General features: G+C 38.9%; 1 protein-coding gene across 4 annotated transcripts in view; it reads left to right on the top strand.

Moving 5' to 3' along the window:
* Positions 1-24,770, top strand: part of NRXN3 (neurexin 3) — a 971,499-nt gene that overhangs the window by 847,219 nt on the left and 99,510 nt on the right. For 2 of the 4 annotated variants that reach the window (XR_010374442.1, XM_064460500.1), the window contains 3 exons: positions 8,139-8,228; positions 13,175-13,234; positions 14,544-14,851. Coding sequence is in view for 3 of the 4 variants with exons in the window: in XM_064460500.1 (XP_064316570.1) it covers positions 8,139-8,228; positions 13,175-13,234; positions 14,544-14,851 (458 nt within the window). In the remaining variant the exon portion in view is untranslated. The remainder of the gene's footprint in view (positions 1-8,138; positions 8,229-13,174; positions 13,235-14,543; positions 14,852-24,770) is intronic. The other 2 variants (XM_064460498.1, XM_064460499.1) reach the window with 1 other exon arrangement.

The raw sequence follows: 24,770 nt of genomic DNA on the forward strand, positions 1-24,770 counted from the left end.
AAGAAATAAAATGAGAATTTAATAGTAAAAGATGCAACTTTATTAAAAGTGAAGGCAGAGGGAAAAGCATAATATCCAAGAGCTGAAACAAAGATAAACAATGTCAATACTTAGCTATTCTTCAGTCCCATAAAATAACATAAAATCCCAAATTTGAATTAATGCTCCAGAGCACCCCTTGTTACACAAGACAAAACTGAAGATTTGCAAGAATTTGTAGAGGGACAGTTTGTGGTAGTTAGAAAGATAGATTCTGGATCACGTGCCTTAAAATTATTTTGTTTAGTTGCATGACCATCCTGTTTCATTGCTGCATAAGACAGATCTGTGGTTTCAAGTCTGGACTTTTTTCAAGCGTTTTATAAAAACTGCTGCAAGTAGAGTTTTTTTATATGGTTTGATTTTAATGCAAATATTCTCTGTGTTACATAATATAAACCACAATATGGCCTTACAGTAATGCAACAAAATAAACAGCTACGCATAAACAGGCCTGATGCTAAAGCTAATTGTAGGGTTGTTATTTCATCCTGATTTATGGAAGAGGGAAGGTCCTAGTCCTGAATATGAACCTTAGTAATAGGCTTGTCTAGTTTCCTTGGTGAATACTTCAAAGTATTCAGAACAAAATATGTAATTAAGGAAATGTGAAAATGGGACAATTTAGTATACTGTAAGTTTTTAAGTGCAGCTGCCTAAAACAGAAGTTGTTAAAGAGGTTCTGTGTGTTCCAATCACAAACACACTTCTGAAACTTTTGTGGTTTGCAGTATCTGTGCCCTTTATTAGCTACTAAGGAAAAATGGTAATTTCTCTATGATGCATGTGAGCTTCCTTTTCTGGGGCACACAGCATCAGCTCTGGAAGAGTTTTGGGGCTGAATTGATCTGAGGCAGTTTATGTCAGCAGAGGACATAAGGTAAGACTTAAAGGTAGACTTTGCAGGCTGTAGCAAGCTACCATGTGCCCTTCTCATATTGATGTCAATTATTTATATGTAAATCTTAGTGAGATTGTGGGTATCTATAAAAACTCAAAGGGAGCTGGCATTAAAGGCCTCTGGGTGAACTGAGCTATCAGACACTAACTGCTTACTAGCCCTTCTACTGAAATTCCCTCTACAATAGAGAAAGAGAGCTGGAATCAGTTCAAACCTTGAGCACTGATATCAAAATGTTTTCTTAAATGGTTAATATCACCATAAAGCCTTTCTTTTAATAACTGCTCATTAGATAAAATGCCTCATCCTTTTTAAAGATTTATAAGCATTGAAGAAAATATTGCTGCTGTAGTGTCTCTTCATATAACAGCCGTAGGCATTAATTTAGGACAGATGAATGTTTTCTTATGGTATTATTTTTAGCATCTTCACAGACTTGACAACACATCAGGTTGGATTAATCTTCCACCTGGAAGCGAGTACTTTCTTTCTGCCCAGTGCAATTTGCTGGAACCTTTCGGCTTTTCTCTTTCACACCAAAGAGGCAGTAAATCATAATGATTGGTATCTAGGCCAAGAAGCAGCACTTTTCAGAGCTTCAACTGCTTTTTTACTTTCTTTGGCTTAAGAATTCATTTTGGTTTAGAAATAAGCTTAATTCAATAACGGTTGATGGTTTTCTTAAAGGAACCATGAGTGGAAAAGCAAAACATCTTCCAACATTGTAGGGTTTTGGAAGAAAATTCTGCTTTGTGAATTAGTTTAAGTAAATCTAAGCTGTCTCCCCTGCAGTGTTGGACTGTATCAAAAGCATTTCTGGTGGGTACTGCTAATAGTGCTTAGCACAGGCATATTCTGTTGACTTTTTTCCCATTTTAGTATGATCTAAATTGAAGATTATCAAGAGCCTAAGACAGAAGTGAACCTGATATATTTATCTGTATAGTCTGTGGAGCAGGGATACAGAGGGCTCCAGAAAAAAGACAGAAGACTGGCAGCCAACAGGATCTGATTTTTATGATTTAGGTGTCAGGCTTTCTCGGGGGAAAGAGGGACAAGCAATAAAATACAGCTCTTCTGCCAGATTCTCCTCCAAAGTATTTAGTCCTCAGGAATGTCTGTGACATTTGAAATGTTTTTAATATTCGGGTTAAACAAGAGTCAGGGATCCAGAAGTTTTCAAAGTATTACCATTAAAATCCTTAAGGTCATTAGTGCCTGGATGCTTATCAGTTTGTTGGAAAACTGAGGTCTATGTGATACTTAGGAGATGTAGCAGGATTTCTGTTGTATGTACGTATGTGTACTAAATGGAATAAAATACTTGTTTTATCCCAGTCTTCACAGAGCCAGATTTGGCTGTGCTTTAGAATTTTGCATGAGAAGAGAAAAAACAGGTGAAGGAATGCATTTCTGAGGTACGGTTCTTTAGAAGAAGCTAAGTCATGAAGCAGGTCATAAGTCATATTGATACAAAGGAATTTATTATGCAGATGAAGGAAAAAAGAGGAAGGTTATTTTAAACGAGTGGTTCCTATTGGTACTTGTATTATTTAAGATGCTAGAACCTATGGGAGGAAAAATATTTAGTAAATCACAAGTAGCAAAACTAATCAACACAATTTTACTATAACAAATTATATCCTGCAGACCTTTGAGACCCACATTGATTCTGAATGCAAAAGAACTATGGGATTAAGTGTATTTTCTAAAATAAATTTAAATGGCTCTTTTTTATCCTGTGTATTCTTTTCTGAAGAACAGCCTTGAATCAGAGCTGGACTCAAAGAGAAAAAAAGGGGGGGGATTGTCTAGGTTACTTGCGTGAAGGGATTGTCTGAATATGTGTATCATTCAGCTTTAGAAAGGCATTGCATTGAGGTCACAAAAGGATTGTTACTGAAAATTGCTGTGTATGAAAATGGACAAGAATCCCCCTTAATCACATCATGGCTCAGCTGTCTGAGGTCCAATGAGCTTAATTCACATTGAACTTACGTTACTTCGTGTTGCAAACCATGATATTTCCTTTTTTAACTTTCATATCAAATGCTGCATTTATTTTTTAAAGCACAGCTCAAAGTCAATATTAGTTTAATAAATGTATGTTTTTGTTGATATTTACTAACTGTCCCAAGCACTTGACAATGGAAACCTTGTTCTTTAACTCAATGTTGTAACTGCGTATATCAGTGAACACATTCTCATGCACAAGTTTCTAAAACTAATTCTTACTAATGTCTGAAATAAAAATTAAAAACAAACCAAAAAAGAATAGATCCGGTACTAATGTTGCAATTTAAACATATTTGAATTTCCTAATGTCCATCAATTTTTCATAGCATTTAAAGGTATGATTTTTATACGTATTTTAGTCTTGCTGAATATATCACCTAATAATAATAATAAAAATAAAATTAAATTAAACCTGATATAAAAAAGTCTTTAAAGATGTGGTGGGGAATAGTTGTCACTTCTGGCTTTCTTGAAGGTCTAGGATTGTATTGTAAGAAACCCATTTTTACCTGTCAATTCTTCTTGCATTGTCCCACTTTACATTAGTCTTGATGGCCTGTTCTTGAGAGATGCCCTACTTAAAAGAAATGTCAGTCCACTACATTTTTCCTTTCTACAGTCAGCCCTCCACATAGAGGAAGAAGCACTCCATGCCAACCACTGGCTGACTCTTGTGTTCCTGTGAACTGCAGATCATTCTTTATTCTGAAAAAGATCTCATTGCTGACAGTAAAAGCTTGCTTATGTACATGCGGAATGAAGCCAGTGGAGTTTTTGTTCTGAGTAAAGTGTGTTACAGAATTTCTTTTGACTTATAGACAATGTTCTTGCCCATCAACATTAAGATTTCAATGCTCACATCTAACCAGAAGTCGTTACTCAGAACATGCTATGAAGTGGAGAATAAACTCCATTTCTGGCGAAATCATGTCTTTTTGCATCTGTGAAATACAGATATAATAGCAGACTCTCTGTAAGTTACTGTAAGTGTTCACGTCTGGGTTGACAGAGAAATTTAGGCATTCACAGAGAAATTTAGCTCTTTAAATCCCAGTGAAACACTTTCAGGACCTCGTAGTCCTTTCTTACACAGAGAAAAATAGGCACACTGCAACAGACCAAAAATATCCTAAAGGAGATGCAAGATCTCTATGATTGCATTTATGAGATTTAGCTGGTTTGGTGAAGGAGAACATAGATTAGTGTATTGAGAAAAGGTCTAATGGATAAGCAGAATGCCGTGCTTTTCTTAATAAAGAAATTGTTTATGTAGTGAGCTTGACTCAATTACTTTTGTTTCTGTTCTTCCCAAACCAGCAGGTCTGCTTCCCTGTCCTGTGAGTGTAAACTTCCCCTATGCTTAAAAGAATGAGAGAACTTTCAGGAAAGGGACCTATCTTTTAGATTAAGAAACTGTGAAAACAACTGAACTGTATGACCCCAACCTACATTAGTCATCAGTTTATTAATAAACATATTTTAAATTATTGTTTTGTTAATATTTCTGTCACTTTAGCTTTAGGTGGTTTTTTTTGTTTTTGTTGCTTATATTACCTCAGCTGCTCTTTATCAAGTTTTTTTTTCTTGGATCCTGCACTGAATATGATTCAAGTTTTATGTTTATGAATCTATATTGATAGAAGTACAGAACTGACTGTTGGTACTTTTTGTTGGTGCTGATATGAATTATGAGAACTGGGAATGTACTTAAAGGTAACTTAATGTCTGTGAGTGACTCCAAGGTACCACGGTACATTGTTTAATATTATTTGATGAAGAACTGACAGAGTGTGTTTCCAGTATTTTGTCTTTTTCTTCTAGTTTATCCAAGTAACCAATAGTACATGGCAGGTGTCTGAGGTGGGACAGAGAAACTGGTATATCAGTGTGTCTCAGCTAGTGCTTGATTAGATCTTTCTACAATGGGGAATAACAGTTTCCTGCAATATATCTGTCACATGGAAGGAAAAAAGTAGATGTCTTTCCAGGAATCACAGAATGGTAGGGGTTGGAAGGGACCTCTGGAGATCACCTTGTCCAACCCCCTTGCTTGAGCAGGGACACCTAGAGCAGGGGGCACAGGAACGCGTCCAGGTGGGTTTTGAATATTTCCAGGGAAGGAGACTCCACAGCCTCCCTGGGCAGCCTGTTCCACTGCTCTGGCACCCTCACAGGAAAGAAATTTTTTTCTCATACTGAGGTGGAACTTCCCATGTTCCAACTTGTGCCTGTTGCCCCTTGTGCTGTCATTGGGCACTACTGAAAAGAGTCTGGCCCCATCCTCTTGACACCACCCTTTAGATATTTATAGGTATTGATGAGATCCCCCCTCAGTCTTCTCTTCTCCAGGCTGAACAAACCTGATATAGGCTATCAGGTTAGTCAAGCATGATCTCCCCTTGGTGAATCCATGATGACTACTTCTGACAACCTTCTTGTCCTCTACATGCCTGGAAATTACCTCCAGAATGAACTGCTCCATCACCTTTCTGGGGATGGAGGTGAGGCTGACTGGCCTATAGTTTCCCAGGTCATCCTTCTTGCCCTTTTTGAAGACTGGAGTGACATTGGCTACCCTCCAGTCCTCGGGCACCTCTCCTGTCCTCCATGACCTTTCAAAGATGATGGAGAGTGGTTTACCAATAGCATCCACCAGCTCCCTCAGCACTCGTGGGTACATCCCATCGGGGCCCATGGATCTGTGAGGGTCCAGTTTGCTGAAATGATGTCTAACCCAGTCCTCCTCAACCAAGGGGAATTCATTCTTTCTTCAGATTTTCTCGCTCACCTCTGCATGCTGGGATGCCTGAGGGCCAGCCTTAGCAGTAAAGACTGAAGCAAAGGTGGCATTCATTAACTGCCTTCTCTGCATTATGCCTCACCAGGGCACCGACCTCGTTCAGCTGTGGGCCCACAGTTTCACCAGTCTTTCTTTACTACCGATGTATTTGAAGCCTTTGTTGTCTTTGATGTCCCTTGCCAGGTGTAGTTTCAAGTGGGCCTTGGCCTTCCTCGTTGCATCTCTGCTTACCCTGGCAATGTTCCTGTATTCCTTGCAAGTGACCAGTCCCTTTTTCCGCATACTGTAAACCTCCTTCTTCCATTTGAGTTCTTCTAGAAGCTCTTTGCTCATCCATGTGGGTCTCCTGCTCCTTTGCTTGACTTCTTCCTTATAGGGATGCACCAATCTTGAGCTTGGAGGAAGTGGTGCTTGAATATTGACTAGCTCCCTTGGGCCCCCTCCTGCCCCGCCAGCTTGTAGAGCCCTGACCCATGGAATTCCTCCAAGCAGGTCTTTGAAGAGACCAAATTTAGGTCTCCTGAAGTTCAAGGTTGTAATCCTACTTGTCTCCCTGCTTCTACCACACAGGGTCCTGAACTCCACCATCTCATGGTCACTGCAGCCAAGGCTACCCCAACCCTCACATCCTCAACTAGACCTTCTTTGTTTGCTAGTATAAGGTCCAGCAGCACATCTTGCCTCGTTGGCTCCTCCACCACTCATGTCAAAACGTTATCCTCAGTGCTCTGCAGGAACCTCCTGGCCTGTGCATGCCTCACCATGTTGCTATTCCAGCAAATAGCGGGGTGGTTGAAGTCCCCCATGAGAACACGGCCTGCGATTGTGAGACTACTTCCAGCTGCCAGGATGGTGATAAGGAATCAGGCCAGTAAAGGTGCTCTTAAATGTTTTTGCTTTGTTTTGCCTATAGGCCCAAATAAGCAGCAAGGGTCCTAAGTGTTAATCATTATAGTTGGAGATATTAACCCAAATCCAAATTGCTATTTTCCTTACACCTGGACTTAGAGATACAGATGTATCTTTACATTAAAAATAGATTCTAGCATCTGTTTCAGAAAGTCAAATAAATATGAAGCCACATTAGATTATTTATATGTGGGGTTTTAAAAGCAGTACTGCAAATTGTGCAGAGCAATTGCTGACTCGTGGACTGCCATTTTTTCATAAGATGTATGGAGCACTACTGATCTACTGAACTATTGTTTATGGTAGCAGGACTTCAGTAAGCTGGGGGCTTTCTACAATTTCTACAATATTTTTCAACAATAGTTTTCTACAATATCATAATTAAGTTTGTAAAAGATGCACTCCATCTGACTGAAGATTTGTTATAGAAATAATACATGAAGCAAGAACTAGAATGAGTCAGAAAGTGAGTTGCTGAAGAAAATGAAAAGGCAGAATGATGGCACTTGTCTACTGTCACTCCTAACACCATCAAACTGAGCTGCTCCTTTCTGCTAGGAGTTGGCCCAACCCATATGACGTGTACAATTTTTTCAGTAGCCAGGGAATTTGGACAAAAACATTGTATGAACCCTACTTCTTTCTGTACCATGTGAGTGATAAGGGCTTTCCTCCAAAAGGCACTTTACTGGATAATTCTGTCATCCATCAACATGGAACAATGGAACTACATTTGCCACAATTTACGTCTTGGGTAATTATTTCTGGTTTCATTTAAATTAGTTTCTAAGTGTCTGTTTCTTCTGGCAACAGGCCCAAGTCTTTGGTAACTGGACACAAGCCTTTGCATATAGTTAATTAACAGTTCTTCCTCTTTTTAAATTTTACTTCCTTTTTTTCCTGTCTTCCCACTCTTAGGGTTTTTTAAACTTATTCTGTGACATCCTTTCAGCATCAATTTCGTATAATTTCTTCCATTCTTTTTTTCTGTTTACTGGGTTTCTAGTCCTGACACACATCTTTTACTACTGCAAGAAGGTTTATCAAAATACTACTAATGGTGTGTTTGTGTGACTGATATATTGTGCCATGTCCTTGTGTAATCAGATCTAGAGTCTGATCAAAATGTTTTAACTGATGTCACCGAGTTCACTAAAGGTGTCATGTCCCAAATTACCATTGCCTTCTAACTAATCTGGATAAACAAATACTCTGAGGAGAGAGAATCTGAGATACCTTTTTCATAGGATTTAACTTCTTCGACCTTCCAGAACGTCAGGCCATTGGATGTATAACTATTCTCCACCTTACTAAAGATAAATCTCTCTCTTTTCAAATATATATGTAGACACACACACTCCTATTTATTTATAGCTAAATAAGGTCATTAAAAAAAAACACAAAAATCTAGGATGTTTTAACTATTTCATTGACTTTTCAGATTGTTTTTAAGCTGTTTTTTAAACTTTAAAGGCAACACTGATAGTGAACGGTTCCAAATGGTAAAACAGAAAATCCCCTTCAAATATAACCGGCCTGTAGAGGAGTGGCTGCAGGAAAAAGGTAACAGTCATTAAAACTTTCATTTTAAACCCATTTGATTCTAAACCCTCATTTTTAAAGCCTGCAAATAAATGTTTCTTAAATTATAATCGCCTGCTGCATAAATGACTGTTTTAATTTTCATTATAATTTGTGTCAGCTTCCACCTGCCATATGTTGATAAATCATGCTATAATACATTGCTATTAAAATGCAGTTAAAGGGACGAAATTCTAAGCTTGCTATCATAGTAATGACAAACAAACAAGCAAAAATTCAGGAGATGTTTTCTGAAAAAAAACAAAACAAAGAAGAGTGAAGAGCAACAACATGTATTATGGCAATTTAACCACTGCATGATTTTCCTATTTTGATTTGTTTTTAAACTACATTTATATCTTTATTATCTAAGTTTTCTTAAAGAGTTTTCAAACCTACTTGTTAAAGTACTTCCTGTAAGTTTCTTTTTTCTCATAAGTCTGATTAGCCGGTATGGCTATGTGTTTCTTAATTGTATTAAGATAATTAAACAATTTTAAAAAATGTTGTAAAGAAAACATTTTTTAACATTTTCATTTAAACTACAGTGATGGAGACAGAGAAAGATGATTGTTCTGTCACTTCTATGCTATGTCTGGAGTACAGTTTGAACACTCAAATGATTCATTTGTTTAAGTTATGGGTCAAATTCTTCTCTAACTTAATCTCAGACAATGCTACTTAATTCTGTGGGTTTGCCTGGAGTAATTGGCCTCAGTTCAGCAAAAGACTTGTTGAAATGCATAAGTCCAGCTGTCCTGAGTGAGAGTTCTGCATACATTCAGTGACCTGTTGAAATGAGGCTTGTGTCAGAACAGTGATGTTTTTTTATCAAGAACTTGGAAGGGGGAAAAAGTCTCGGGTGTAGAGCCCATTCCAAATCCTGTTGAAGGTAACAGAATCTCTTACTGACTTCAGCAGGTTTTGGACTGGGCTCTTGGTAATACAGTGGAGCACAAGTCGTGAAGATCTTCTCCTTCTATACTAAGTGTGGTATTTGAAGAAAAAAAGTCACTGTAACTAACTCCTTGCCTTGAAGTCTAGAAAAAGCAGAACATGATCTTCTCTTGTTTCCTTTTAAGAAAGTATTGCTGATAAAAGGGGGTGACGTTTGAACTCAGGTCTTGCATTTTCTGTGCTGACTTAGACTATGGTTGTTAGCAAATTTTCCCAGAGGGAAAACCAATGTATTGTAGGATTGGGAAAATATAATTTATGTTCTGTTTCAAACTTCTATCCTCAGCTGAATTAACAAATTTATGTAGCCAGTATGAATTAAGTTGAGGTCACAAAGGATGTGGCTAACCACAATCAAAATATTTTTATGTGAAGGATCTGATCCTGCAAAGTGTTGTGCACACTCGGTTCGTGTTGACTTCAATGAGAGCTGACAGTGTTGCCCACTTTTCAGGTTTGGTCTACAGTGGGGTAATATCTGTAACTAAAGCTAAAGTATTAGTGAAAGTAAGACAAAAATATTTGTAACTAAGAATTTTCTTTTGAGCACCAGGGTTTTACGGAACAGTTAATTCAGCTAAATTGTAAAAAAAATTACAATAAAGGTATACAGAAAATGCTTACTGAGTCTCAGTGGGTTGCCCTGTTAAATTACAAGATCAAACTAAAATAAAAAATAAAGCTTAACACTAAAAAGAGGATAATTTTGGTAAGTTTGAATTGCTAAAGTCCCTTTAACACTAAAGACAATGATTGCCTCAATTTTGTTAAAACAGATGCATGTCTAATTCCTTGATGCAATTTATGTGCTTGAGAAGCCCACCTTAGTTTGCTTTTGTGGTTTTGTTTTGGGGAATTTTTTTTCCTTTTTGATTTTCCACCAAATCTTTTCTTTTATGTCACTGCTTCTCCACATTTGAGCTTATAAGCATGCCGAGGCACTTTCATTTGTAAGCCATCCTGAAGTTTTGAACTGAAGTCTACCTTTTGTGGATATTGATCCTTTGTTAAAAGACAACCACACATGCAGTAGGGTCTAAAAGAGACAATATTTGAGCATTCAGACACTCTCAAAGCACTGGATGTTTTTAGGCTAGAAGGGTAGAGCCACATTTTTACTAAAGTGAAAGGAAATTAAGTCTTCGCACTTTGTGTTAGGAAATAACGTTGTGCAGTGTAACATCTGAGACAATATAGCTTTGTTCCTTCATTCCAAAGTAGATAGATGTTTTCAGCAACTTAGGTACCACCCAAATTAAAAAATAATAAGAATGAATAGTTTACCTAGCTGTTCACCAGCCTGCTCATCCATCTGGTCATCCATCCAACATTGAATGTAACAAGGAAACCTTCTGCCAGAAGGCTTTATAAAATCGATGAGTGAAAGGGTAGCTTGCTATGAAAATGGAACAAGATGAACTGATGGATGGAGTAATAGATTCATCAAAGAGACAGCAAAGAGAATAGCTGTCTTGCCCATATGAGTTCTTGGCTTGAGTGAGGTAAGATGAAACACTTTTTGACTTTTTTTGAATGCCATAGGTTTGGTCTTCCTTTAGTACCACTGTTACGTTATTCATAATAATGAAATAGTTCATTCTTGGAAAACAAATATAGCATAACATCTTTCTGAAGTGGCATCATTACTATTTTAGGAATTTTTAAAAATTTTATATATTGGTTTAAAACATTTTTAAGCAAAGCCCAGGTTTACAGTCTTGAATTATGAGAGTAATAAACACAACATTAAACATGGTTAACTTCACTGAGATTATGTATGTGGGTAAAAAGTATTAGTCCTAAATTGTTCAACTTAAGTAGGCATAAAACCAGCAGATTTCCTTAGCAGAGTATATAGAGTCTACTAAGGGACAGTTGTTACCTATTCTGCAATTGGATGCGCTAATAAAGACCCAGAAGCATCTCATCAAAAGGGCTGATCCTGGAAGTCCTTAATTCTTCAAATCTTTTTTACTTAGATGTGAAGTCTCATTGATGTGATTGACCATACTTTTGAAGCAAGAACTATTAGTGTGAATTAGGGTTTGCAAAATCAGGCCCAAAATCTTTCCTAGTGGTATGGAAAAGTTACACTTCACTGAGATTTCTCTGTGATATTTTTAATTGGTATTGAGTTTTCCAAATAAAGAAGTCAATGAGAGAGCAAACAAAGAAATGAGAGCTTGAACTATTCAGAATATTTACAAAACACCTCAGAAACTTAAAATATACTCATAATTTTTCCCCAGAATGACACTAAAATAGCAGTAGGAAGGGTTCTATGTGGAAAAGGACTGTAAGTGTCTGAAATCGTTACACATGTAGTAGAATTAACTAACATAAACAGTCCCTCAATAAAATTCAGTGACCAAAAAAATATTACTTAGAGGAAGTAAGGGCTTCAGAACCATATAATCAAAAAAATGATCAGAAGAGACCCATGGTGGCAGAATTAAGTGTATATTCTCTCAACGTTTTTCTCTCATTCCATATGCATTTCCCTGTTGTCTTTATTCATGCCTGTGTACACCATCATAGAGTAAAGAATGAGGAATAACGTGTTGTAGGTGACTCCAACAAGTGATTGTTCTTTTAGCAAACACAGTTCTAGCACCAGTGCTGTCTCCAGCATTAACCTTATGGTGCAGTGCATGAATCCTGGACAGAAAGACTGCTTTCCAAACAAGGAGGACCCGAAACCACACAATCAAGGTTCCTTTCTTACCGGAGTGGGACCACTTCCTTGGTGTGCACTTTCTTTCAGCATTAGAAGATGCAGATGAAGGCCCAGAAATGGAGACATGATCTTTTTTCTCAGCTTTAATATACTAACACCTCATTCTTGAAAATAAAACAAGAGATATGACAGACATGTCTAAAGCTGTGCTGTGAGCTTGCGTTAGAAGAGATGACATCCTGAGGAGAGTTTTAATCCTCCAGTAAAAGTGAGGGAACCCCTTTTATGTCCTAGCTTGGGATCCAGGGATAGAAATCCCCCAGCTTGGGGAGCTCTCCTAGCTGGACCAGCAAAAATTCTCCTTCCTCATCATAGCCCACCCCTTTTCCCTTTGGTAAAAGATGAAAAAAGATAGAGTATGGATTGAAGTGGAGAAAGGAATGGAAATGGCAAGCTTTCAATGGTCAGTAACTTCCCTCCATTTTCAGTTTCAAGATCAGCGAAATAAATCCCAGTTCTTTACTCCTCTCACCTCTACCTTTTGGCACTCAATCACAAGTGAGGTGGGAAGGAGGGAGCAGTAGCAAGTGAAATGTCTGGGTACTTAGGGGCAGGGACAGTACAGAAAAAAATATAGTGCTAGAGGGAGGGAACATGTGAGGAGAAGGGAAAATGGTGTCGTAAAGAACGGACAGCATATCCATTAAAAAATCCAAAGCACAACAAGACAGAGAAGAAAAGCAAACGCTGAGGGCGTGGTATATGACAAGATTTTGGCTTTCTACAGTGTACAGTGCCATTTGCTCTAGCTCAGACAGGAGCTGGGCTGAGAGGGCTGAATATTTTGACAGATATTGTTATTGGATTCTTTTTTCCTCATAGACAAGAGGAAAGGCTCTGTTTTTACATGCTGAGGATGTGTGGCTTCAGTGCATGTTTGTTTGATGTTTTAATAGACATACATTGCCTCTGGTAAGTTTAAAACCTCCTGAGATGCAGAATATCGCATCAGGTGTTTCAACACTTTCCAGGGGAAGGATACCCTCCATTTTTATTTCTCATTTCTTCATCAATGCAGTTACTCCACCCTGATCAAATCCTAGTGTTTCATTTATTAGTCTGTGGTGAGGAGCACAAGGGATGTGCAGCCCACCTCCACATGTCCGTATGTTACACCTCTCCATACACTTTTGCTTAGTTAGCTAGGGCCCACTTTGGGGACAGGAACTCCTTTCAGATACATTTCTTCTCTTGTCCCCATTCTCTTCCCCATGGTCCATCCTGTCACCATAAGATGATGCAACACCGCATCACCACTTGACTTCGAGACCCGTCACGACGACCACCAAAATTGGTGAGCTCCCCCTCGTATTTTGATCTACTCTAACCACTGGCTGTGAAGGAATGAGCAGTGGGTTATAGGCTGTGCTTTGCTACATGGTGGCATTTTGCACCTCTCATCAGGGTGGACTAGAGAAAGGAAGTGGTGAGTGAGAACTGGGGAGTGGGAATGGGATGGGGACATGCGTTTCAAACTGCATAAAAATGGGAAAACACAGTAGGTATTTGAATGATGATTGACTTGATGCCGCATTGATAACCTTTCTGAGCCCTGCCCAATCTGATTGTTAATTCAACAGATTCCAGGTGGCATACTCCTAATCTTCTGAGTAACAGTGAAATTATAGGTATTGCCTTTGCACTGCATAAAGGAATTTATTTCTTAACATAGTCAACCTAGTGCAGCCTGGGGCATAAGCAGTATTTATAGAGCAGTCCAGGCTGAATGTGATTTAAGTGTCCTGCAAAACTAGGTGAACTGGCAATTGTTAGTAGATTTATTTTTAATAAATATATTTTTCAATACATAAGATATTAAGCTACTCCTAACACTCAAGGTGTGACCTTGAGTAAACCACTTAACCTGCCTACATTTGAATTTCACTGTCTGTAGGAGGGGAGTCACATGTAAGGCATTCTGGGGCTTAACCATCTGAAGCATTGTTATCCTCGCTATTTCAAAAACTTTGCTCTTTCAGAGACATCACAAATGTTTGCATCTGATGTTTCTTGGTTGTAGATTTCTGAGCCATCGCTACACAAAATTTACAGGTGAAAGATCATGACTGATCCTGTCTTCCTACACAATCCTTATATCACTATCGGGTTTTTCTGATGTTTTCCTGCCCTCAAGCCACCCCTTAAAACCTTTGCATTATTAAAATTGGCTTTATGAGTTAATCCCATCCTTTGACCCGTCAAAATAGAAGGTTTGTTTATGGGCTAAAGTTTGACAGGTACGGCAATCTGAATTGATAGGAGAAAAATGGCTTCAATATGTGGCTTTATTTGTAGTTTAAAATGGGTCCAACTCTAAAATAGTGGTTCAAATTTCTGACTCAGTCAGAGCTCCTCCAGGGTTTTGATGTGTGAGTGGATGCTGAAGTATGAGGTTCAGTTTTAGATCTTCTTGCTTTCAGGCTAGTCTTCCTTATTAATGAGCTTCAGGCATTACATTTCCATACTGTATTTCTACAGTCATCATAAACATTACCAAGAATGAATCTACTTCTTTGTTGTCCGTCTTTGCTGGCCAGAACTCAGTGTAAGATGCAAAGTAAAGGAAATGTCTGGCAATAATGTTATTCAACCCCCTTCACTAGGACGACAGTTAACGATCTTCAACACCCAGGCGCAAATAGCCATAGGAGGGAAGGACAGAGGGCGTCTCTTCCAAGGCCAGCTCTCCGGTCTCTATTACAATGGCTTGAAAGTGCTGAACATGGCAGCAGAGAACAACCCCAACATTAAAATCAATGGAAGTGTCCGACTTGTTGGGGAAGTTCCTTCCATCTTGGGAACAACACCCACAACCTCTGTGCCACCAGAAATGTCTACTACAGTCATGGAAACCACAACTACGATGGCCACCACTACAACCCGGAAAAATCGTTCCCCACCCAGCATCCAGGTAAGTCAATTAATCTTCTGCATTTCCTTGGGTTTTTAATTAGTCTTTTGTTTTGCTGCTCACTTGCAAGTTCAAGGGAGCCAAGTTCTCTGAATCATACTCCATGTAATTATTTTAATAACGTTGGGTAGGGTAAATCACCACAAAATGTTGTCCTCCTGTGTTGGTGAACAAACAGATGAATGAATGATTATGGCACATGTATGTAATAATGGGAACAGATTTTGCTCCTGTTCTAGTGCAACCCCATTTATGTAAGTAGGGTTGCCCCAATGTGAACGAGAACTATGATTTTAACTGTTTCCGCAGTTCTAAATGTGAGGAAATGTATTCCTAAGAGACTTAAACAGCTTGACAGGGGGGTGGGTTTATGGTTATTTATTATTATGACAGCATGTACTGCTGCAACAGTGAAGTTCATAATGGGGAGAAAAGCAGTGGAGCATTACTTGCAGGTAGAGCATTTTTCATTTTCCTTTTATATCCTTCTTGCAGAAATTTTTAAAGGAACGCTATCAAGATCAGTTTCTTGCAAAATGTACATGTTCCAACATAGAGTGGTTCCAATATATTTGGTAAAAATGATTCCTACAAAAAAAAAAAGAATTTCAGATGTTCTGGCTTAATTGTGCCAGTGTACTGTTTTCAGTCCTAAAAAATGCAGTGGTTTTGAAACCACTTGTGTGGCAGCCAGAATATGGTACTTATCAGAAATAAACATCTTAAATTGGCTCTCCTCTGCACAAAGAAAAGAATCATGTAAATAACCAATCTGAGCAGTGGGTCAGATTTTGAAAATTATTTATTCCAGGGGTATTCTATCAGGTTATCAACTAGGATGGAACATTTGGTTTCAAATATTTACATCAGAAGCTCATCCTGTAGAAACTGACATAGTTTTGTTGACACCAGCATACGCTGACTGAGACACTGGTGAGTGATTATTGATCAGAGTGTGCCTTTATTGAACCTCCAGAGAAAGTTATATTGCTGTCTAGTTCCCTGAAATAATTTCTGCTGCTTGGGACAGAAGACCTTAATGAAATCAAGGACTTTGAAATCTGTAATTATACAGGTTGCATGCTTGCTTTCTAACTGTTCCAGGTTTAATGTGTTATTGATTGTGTTTGTATATATATGACCATTCTCTTTAAATTTTTATCTAGTCCTGGTCACTTAGCATAAGAAAACACAAAAATTGTCTTCTTAATTGTGTAGGAGGTCAGGCCACACCTGGAGTATTGTGTCCAGCTCTCAGCTTCTCAGTACAAAAGAGAAATGGAGCTGCTGGACAGAGTCCCACAAAGGGCCTCTAAGATGGTTAAGGTACTGGAGCATCTCTCCTATGAGAAAAAGCTGAGAGAGCTCGACTGTTCAGCATGGAGAAGAGAAGGTACAGGGGGATCTTATCAATGTGTACAAATACCTGAAGGGAGAGTGTAAAGACAACCATGGTGCCCAGTGACAGGACATGGGGCAATGGACTCAAGCTGAAACACAGGAGTTTCCCTCTAAACATCAGGAAACACTTTTTTACTGTGAGGGTGACTGAGCACTGGCACAGGTTGCCCAGAGAGGTTGTGGAGTCTCCATGCTTGTAAATATTCAAAAGCCATCTGCACATGGTCCTGGGCAGCTGGGTCTGGGTGACCCTGCTTGAGCGGGGGGTTGAACCAGATGACTTCCAGAGGCCCCTTTCACCTACAATTCTGTGATTCTGTGAGGTACCTCTGGCTGCAGTGGAATTTACAGGTATTAGAGTAATTAATTCCAAGCCAATGTTTAACAGTGCCTCCTTTGGTACTCTGTAAATCCAGTTGGCAGCTGGACTGGGATTAATTGTGTTATTAGCCTCAAACACCCAGTAGGTGATTTATAAAGTCTCAGCTAAATGAGGGGAAATTACCCCAGGTTTGGTCACTGTCATAAACTTTGAAAGAATTACAGTTCCTTGTCCTCAGTGGGTAGCTCTAATTTTAGAGTACGATTACATCTGCAGAAGAATAAAGTGTGTGGTCCTGATCTTGCTTTTGTTAGTTTACTGGAGATTTTCTATAATTTATAAAGGCAGCAGACTGTGTTTAGTTATAGGAATGTAATAGAGAGTAGCACTGGACCTTTGTGGGCTGAGTCAAGCTGGAAATGACCCTGGCTGGTTGAAGAGGAACTCTTCCAGAAAGTTACCTGCCTAACCTACATGGCAGTTCACTTAGCCTGTAGAGACCACTGTGTGCTGAAAGAGCATCAAGAAGATTTAATAAAGTGTCAAAGTGCTTCTAAAAACATGGTTAGAGCAGTGATTTCCTGGATACACATGCACCACAACAAATGGCCTCATCTCAGCTGATATTAAAGCAATAACTCTTTGACACTTCATGCTACCCACTGAAAGATAGATAAAGGTCAATATGTACCTCCATTACAACTTTCTGCATTTCAATATCAGGCCATTTTATTGCTGTCGCAGCACAGATGGCTCGCCTTTCTTCCTTAGTCTTGGTAGAATTTGATTCTGTCAGCTTAAGTTGCATTATTTGTGCAGTGAAACTGAGAAGAAATTGTCTTTTTCTGTTTGGACAGTATCTCCAGCTGTGGTTTTCAGATACCTAATGGTTATTTTATCTCGCTTGTGTTCGACATCACCATTGTCAAGCCTGCTTACAATTTTAGATCTAAGTAGTGGAAAAATCTAATAGAACAAGTTTATTCTTTGGGGAAAGTAAAATATAGCTACCTAAGGCTATGAGCGGTACAAATACAGTTAGTTATGACCCCGCTCCTGCTTTTTCTTCTCTTTTCTGCTCAGAAATAAACAATTTTTCTTCGCTTTCAAGGCCATTCACAGTTTAGCCTCTTCTCTCCCCATTCTGATTAGTACAATCCAAGCAATTTTTTGCTCACTTCTTAGATTTGATCATAAGAATCTTTCTTCTTCCTGGTGCCATCCACAAAGCAACAGCAGGTTATTTTTCCAGTCCTATTGAAACCCTCCTTTCATCATGATGCATACCAAAAAGTTGTTAGAGATTAGGCTGGTGATGGTCTAAGGAAGCTGTTTATCAAGCCGATCAATATTGTAATATTTTTTGTTTAATTATCCATTTTTCTGTATCCTTGTCTGATATGTTGTTTTATGCTTAGATTGCAGACTCCTTGGGTTCAAAATGTACTTCTTATTCTGCACATGCACGCTACTTAGCACGGAAGTGTTCTGGACCATTGTAGAACTATCAAGCATGGTACAAGTAAAAGTAAAGCATCTACTGCAAAATAGCAAGAACCAGGATAAAGATTTATTACTCTTACTGTATTAGAAGTATCTGTGCTGTTTGTATTACTCATTTTCCTATGCAAGTAACTAAAACTTCTCCTTTTTGAAATGCATATAAAGCTTGTACAGAATATCAAGTCTTTAATCCCAAAGTGATACAAAATCCAGGGGAATTTCAGTAGGATTTAGATTTACACATCACTTGTTAAGGAAGTATAGGAGAGCATGATAACTGCAAAGATTTCTTCTGTTTGTGACGTACACCAAGATACCTCCTGCTGTTAGTAGTACTGCCAGAAGTACGTTAGAGAACAGTTAGACTAAAACAGCTGGGAAAATGAAGTGCTTTAAAAATACGCAGTATATGTACAGACCAGTTACATGCTTTTCAATTAGTGAAGATCCCAAACATGGGATATAGTCTTGGACAAACAACCAAGACAAAGGGGATTGAGAGAAAAATATTACTGGAAATACCCGGTGGCAATGATATTAGTATTTAAAATGTCTATAACTTCATTTTGCTTTAAAATTTGTGATAACGTTTCTGCCAGGCATTGAAACTCAGATCAGTGGAGGACAGGCAGCATCTGAGTGAGAAACAGTTGAGATGTGTGACTGAATGCTATACTGATAGGAACATTTCTGTGATTGAAATATCCTTCAGAGAGGCCTTGAAGGAAGATAACAAGAGTTAACTGAAAGTAAGGGAGAAAAAGGAGCTTCGGGGTGTGTGTGTTTTAGTTGCAAACACTGCTTGTGCTCTGCTGCCCCTGAATAGAAATGCTGATTTGACTTTCTCACACATGATTTTGTTCTGGATTTACGTATAGTCTGTTCAGAAGTGACGTGTATTGTACCAAGTTCCTGCTGCTGGTCTCTAGGACTTGAGACACCAGACTCCTGTGGTAATAATATCCTCTCTGGGACTTCTGCTTTGCCACGTTACCCTATGAAGGCCTCAAAGGCAAGCTGTTAGCTTTTATGTGTGGTACAGTTGCATGCAGTGCAGGCTGCTATTAGATGAGAGGCACTGTACTGTACCATGTTACAATGTTCTTGAAAGGCTGTGATATTTTTTGCAGGGTTACTTCATTAGCAATTAGCAATGGACTCCCACATGTCCCTATTTCCTGATTTAAAGCACAGTTTCAATTATTAGTGGAGTCGTTCAGGGATTTCTGGGTTTGGGAGACTTCTGTGAAAACAAGTGAAAGTAACATTCTCTTGGCTTCTGCTTCCATGTCAGCTGCTTATATGCTCAGAATTTATTTAGTGAGTTGCTGCTTCAAGCTTTTTAGGAGACTCTTCATACGCTTTCTTGTGGCACATTCTGTCCAGTTCACAGCTGGGTCATTCAGTTTTCAAATTATTTGTGTAAAGGTATCTTTGAAATTAATTACTAAGTAAAGGTAGTCTAGAAAAGTATGCATGGTGATACACGAATCATCCATTCAAAACACGTTCAGTTCAGCAAATCCAAGATATGATTCCAACTGGTGTGTGGATCTGTAAGGAAACTGCTCCAGATAAGCTTCTGGAGTCCCTAGGGCCCACTGACCTAGGGCAGGTCCCTAATATGTCTGCTGTATTACATAGATGGTTGGGGTCCCAAGACCAAAATTGCAGTCTGTTTTCTGTGAAAAAGAGATCAGAACCCTTCTGGGAGGACTTCTGGTTATGCTCTCCATGAGGAACCAGAAACTGCGTGCTCTGTTACATATCCAGCGTGTGTCTCAACATCTTGAGATGAGGATAATGACACTTGCCAAACTGTTCAAACTGTAGCTTGGAGGTGATGAGAATAATTTTCTTGTGGATGTTTTCAGCTATGATCTTAGAGCCATAGTATGACAGTATATAATATATAATATGCAGAATGTTCTCCCTAAAAAAATAGGAGAGGGGATCTGTCCATGATACATATGGAGAGTCCAGCACATTGGCATGGTTCAGAATAAGGTTCTCAACCTTTTATCTCAACCGTTGGGCTTTCCAGCCTTCTAACTGCGTTTTCTATTGAGGGTCCAATAATCTTGATTAATGTCTTTCCATAATGTGCAGCTGCAGGCTAAATCCTTTCTTACAGTGTATATCACAAAGGAAAATAGCACAGAAGATTTGTCAGTCTAATTAGACTTTCACTGTCAGCTAAGACAAATAAAATTTTCTCACCCTTGGTCTTGCCTAGGTACTTTCTTTTACACTCATAGATAATAATTTGGGGGGAAAGAAATTGGCCTTTAATTTAGTTTTTGCTTCTTATAAGTCACTAGTGACATTTTCATCCCAAGACTGCAAAGCTCTAATGAAAAAAGAGCTTTGGATGAGTCTCTGCTTTAAAGACTGACTTCATTGGCCCATTGGTACAGCTGAGAATTATGCAGTCTGGCTCTCACTCCTCCTTTTCTACTTCTTCCTCAACTACTTTTTTTAAGAGACCAAAACCCCCAACCTGCACCATCTTTCAGAGCGGAATCCTTTCTCTTGCACTACAGTCCTGTTGAGTGAGATGGTAGAGTGGCATTGCTGCAGTGAAATTCACAAAATGGCATTTATTTATTCACAGTCACATCTTCTGTGATGATTAAATGGTAACGTGGTTTGGGCAGAGAAACACAGCAGAGTTTGGCAGCAAGAATCCAAATATGGGATGGAAAATTTTCATGCAAACTACTGTTCGTGTAGGTTACAGAGTGATTAATTCAATAATACCAAGTGACCTCTAAATGCTTCACAAGTATGTCGTATAGAAATAGTTTTAGTGCACACTGAAATACAGAATCTTTGGCATGTAATGTAGTAGCTACCTAGCCAGAAACATGCATAAGATACGGTAATGTTCTGTATGGGAAAGGGATAAAAATAGTCTCCGATTTTTAACTGAGTATTATACGGGGGAGCATGTGGTGTGTTTAAATTTCGTTTTTGATGCGTTCAGGATACTCAGATTACCTATAAAGTTTATATAATCTAAAATAAATCCCATATTTTCATTATTTCATTCACTTTCTGCAGGAGACAGGTGCGCTGCACTTCTGGAAGTGCCATAGTGAACCAGGAGTTCCGTACCCATCCAAAAAGAGAATGTGATTTTACTCTTGTGATATTATTTTTCCAGCCCATGCTTCCAAGTGCTGACAGGTACTGATGATGGAAATAAGCTCAGTCTTGTATTTCTGCTAAGCACAATTACGGTATTAAAGAACATTGTATTTGTAAAACAGCTCATGCATATGCCGGTGTATGCTGTCATTTGTTGACATTATCACCCGTGATGTTTGAACATTTAACTTAGCAACCACTGTCGGCTCCAAATGGAGACTATTATTTCATTACTCCAGGGGAGGAATTTGATAGAACGTGTGTGGCAAATTTCAGTGCCAGAAGTTGATGCATAGTATAATTTCTCAAAATATAGTTTCCATCATTCTTTGGATAACCTGTTTTTATATAGTAGTGTTGTCAAGCAGTCACTTCAGCCACTCCTCTGTGTGTTCTGCTGGGACCCACACTGTCTTTTTGTTTCTTCAGTCTAGTAGTTTACAGAAGGCCTCAGTTAGTTGATTTGTTTCTACAAGGTTTGAGTTTACATTGCCTTTAATCTGTGTATTTTGGAAATGAAGATTTGGCCCATCTTATGAAGAGGGGGGTTTGTCTAGCACTTTTCTAGAATTTCAGCACTTTTTTAGATTTTCTCTGATTAATTTTTTCACCTTGATCAAGAACTTATTTAAATATTTGCTTGATTTTAGGTGACCAAAATCATGGCCTTCTCTGTAATGAAAGGATAAGAAGCTGTAATAACAGCTGTAGTAAACTGATACCTACCTTCTTCAGACAGGCAGGCAGGCATGCATTTCTCGGAAAGTACCCTTAATAACATCAGTATGTCCATTTTTTTTCAGGGCACAGTATCCGTTTGTGTATTTAGACGTGTCATTTGCCCTGCCAGAAAGGATTCTTGGAAGTCACGCGGAAGCTTATTTTCAAAATCTGATTAATACAGTACTCAGGAACTAAAGCTACTATGGCTGTCCATATATTTGATCACAAGCCAAATGGAAGAATAGGACAAGTGCGTTGTCCTAGGGGTGGTTGTGCAGTGACGATATACCATGAAGAGATCCAATACTGAAAAAGCAACTGCTTAGAAATAAATGGAGTAGAATCAATGGTTATAGCTCAAATACATTTGGAGGATTGGCTCATGTTTTGTTATAGCATATCTGCTCTTCTTGCTATTTATATACTTCAGGGAAATGCATAGAAGCTGCAGACATTGCCAGAATACTTCAGAGCGTATAGCTCCATTTTATTTGTTTGGATTTTTTTACAAGACTGGCTGAGAGTTGGGAATGTGCCTCTTACCTTTCCTGGCTCATATTTGAATGAATGTGCAGAAATTAGAAATATATCTATGCTGTTGTGACAGAGCCTCTTTCTGAATCCATTTAATTAATACCTTGGGTTTTCTGTAGAATGATGGCATTGTTACCTAGCAGAAACAGAAGGATTTCTGCTAGTTTCATTTTCATCTGTGGGATGAGTTGTCGCTGATTTGCAAGATGTGCCTGTCACGGTACAGCTCTTAAAAGTAGCGATTAGCAAGACAGGCTATACAACCACCAATCCTTTCTCTCCTCCCTTCGATGGCATATGAGTAGGTGGGATGTTGTTAATTTTGATTGCAGAATTACTTCTATTATATTTTGAAAGAGAAGAATTTGTTTCCACAAAATTTCAACAGAAAAATAAAGCCAAAGGGGTAAGGAATTGGATTTCAGGGGTCGTGGTATTGCATGGGATGCAAATTGTCCCCCTCGTCTTTCTTATACTGTGTTTATGGGGAAAATTTGGTCTGTTGTCTTTTCACCCTTATGATGACTCATGAAGGGACCATCTTTGCTACTACTTGCTTTGTGAGTTTTCCGCTGGTGCTGTGTTGCCCATTTTGCTGTGTCTCAGATTGGGTGTGCAAAGGAAATTTAACTGTGGGTAAGGACACCTCCAGGGAATACCAGTAGTTTATTAGAAGGTGTGAACCAGAGAGTAGAAAATGTTGGGAATGCTCTAATGGCTAAATGTATGAAAGTGGGTAGAGAAAGGATGAATACTGAGCTGCAGACAAGGAACTAAGATCCAGAGGATGAGATACATCTATCTCATAGAGATATGGTAAGGGAACAGCAAGATTTAAAGATGGAGAGTGACATGGCTAGAGGTGGTAGGCTGGTGGTTCTAGCAACTCTATTTTGGATAGACAGTAGTTTGGAGAAGAGAGAAACTCTTACCAATATGGCTTAGCGACCACTCTTCTACTTTTTGATCTCTGCTTTGTTGCACACTCCATCTTCCCCAGGGATAAAGGGAAGGGGTTTTTTTGCAAATCTGGCAGGAGGGATTCAGTTCAGTAGAACTGCTGGCAGTGAGATCTGAGGAGCCATGGCTTCTTCCAGAGCAGTTCAAAGTCAAGCCGAGCTGGACTCTTACAAACTTGTAGCAATATCATCTTAAAAGCACCTCCTCCTCTCACTTGCAACAGCTCTTTTCCAGTACCTGTTTTGGAGCAGGAAAATTCATTCTTACTGTAAAAAGAGTCAGATCAGGTAAGGAGAAGAAACTACTGTATGTTGTGTTCTAACGTCCAAGCAATAGCCTCAGTGCCCAAGCCCTACACAGAGAATCACACAAATAGCTTGAATTTAACGTGGTCATAATGTCCTTTTTTCCCCCCGAAAGATGACCTCCAATGAAAGTATAAGGACATGAATGATTTTAATCTGTGGTAACAATGGAGAACCAGTCCTGACTGACTCCAGCAGCATAAATATACAAAATGACAGATTATCCTGCTGCCTCCCTCCCTGCTGCCTGAGCACACACATACACACTCAGTATCACACAGCAAAATTCAAATTGGTCTTTATCTTTTATCTGTTGCCCCAGTGATTAATGCTGCTCTTGCTGGGAGACTAATCGAACAAGGGGAAATATGGAGAGAGAAATATGTATTTCTTAGACTATCGTTATCAGTGTTATTATTATTCCTTTAATATATTTTCCTCCTGTTAGAAGAACTTAATGTACTGACACAGCAGGAAGCGAGAGGTGAGAGCAGATTTGATGGCAAGAAGATGAATGGGGCAGGCCACAGCAAGTAGAACACAGGCATTTTGCAGAAGGATGTGAGCCGCTGAGCTGCTTTGGGGTTGCAGCATTTTGGCTAGAAAACCAAGAAGCTGTAGCAGGCTGAGTACAGGTCCTGAACCAAGAGCTACTGTTTTCTAAACCCTACTCAATTCACTCAGAAGCTGTCAACAAATCTCCTCTCTAAATGGGTCTTTACTTTCCCTGTATAGTAAAATAAGGATACACTGGTCCTTGGTCTGTCTCACAGCCAAGTTTACAGGCACTATTCTGGTAGTATGGGTAATACTTTGTAAATTCCCTCAGGTGTTGTATTCCCTTTCCCTCCTGCCTGGTCCTTGGCCCAGGTCTTTCACAGTGATACTGTTACCCTGTAGTTCTAGTTTGATCCTATAGATGTGTAGAGCATAGAGCAGAAAATTTACTCTGTGCTGTGGTAAAAACAGAAACGGATGCTTTGAATGGGTATGACTTAGATTTAAGTAGGAGGCCTGTCTT

This window comes from Phalacrocorax carbo, chromosome 9, assembly GCF_963921805.1.
Source record: "Phalacrocorax carbo chromosome 9, bPhaCar2.1, whole genome shotgun sequence".
Classification (NCBI taxonomy): domain Eukaryota; kingdom Metazoa; phylum Chordata; class Aves; order Suliformes; family Phalacrocoracidae; genus Phalacrocorax; species Phalacrocorax carbo.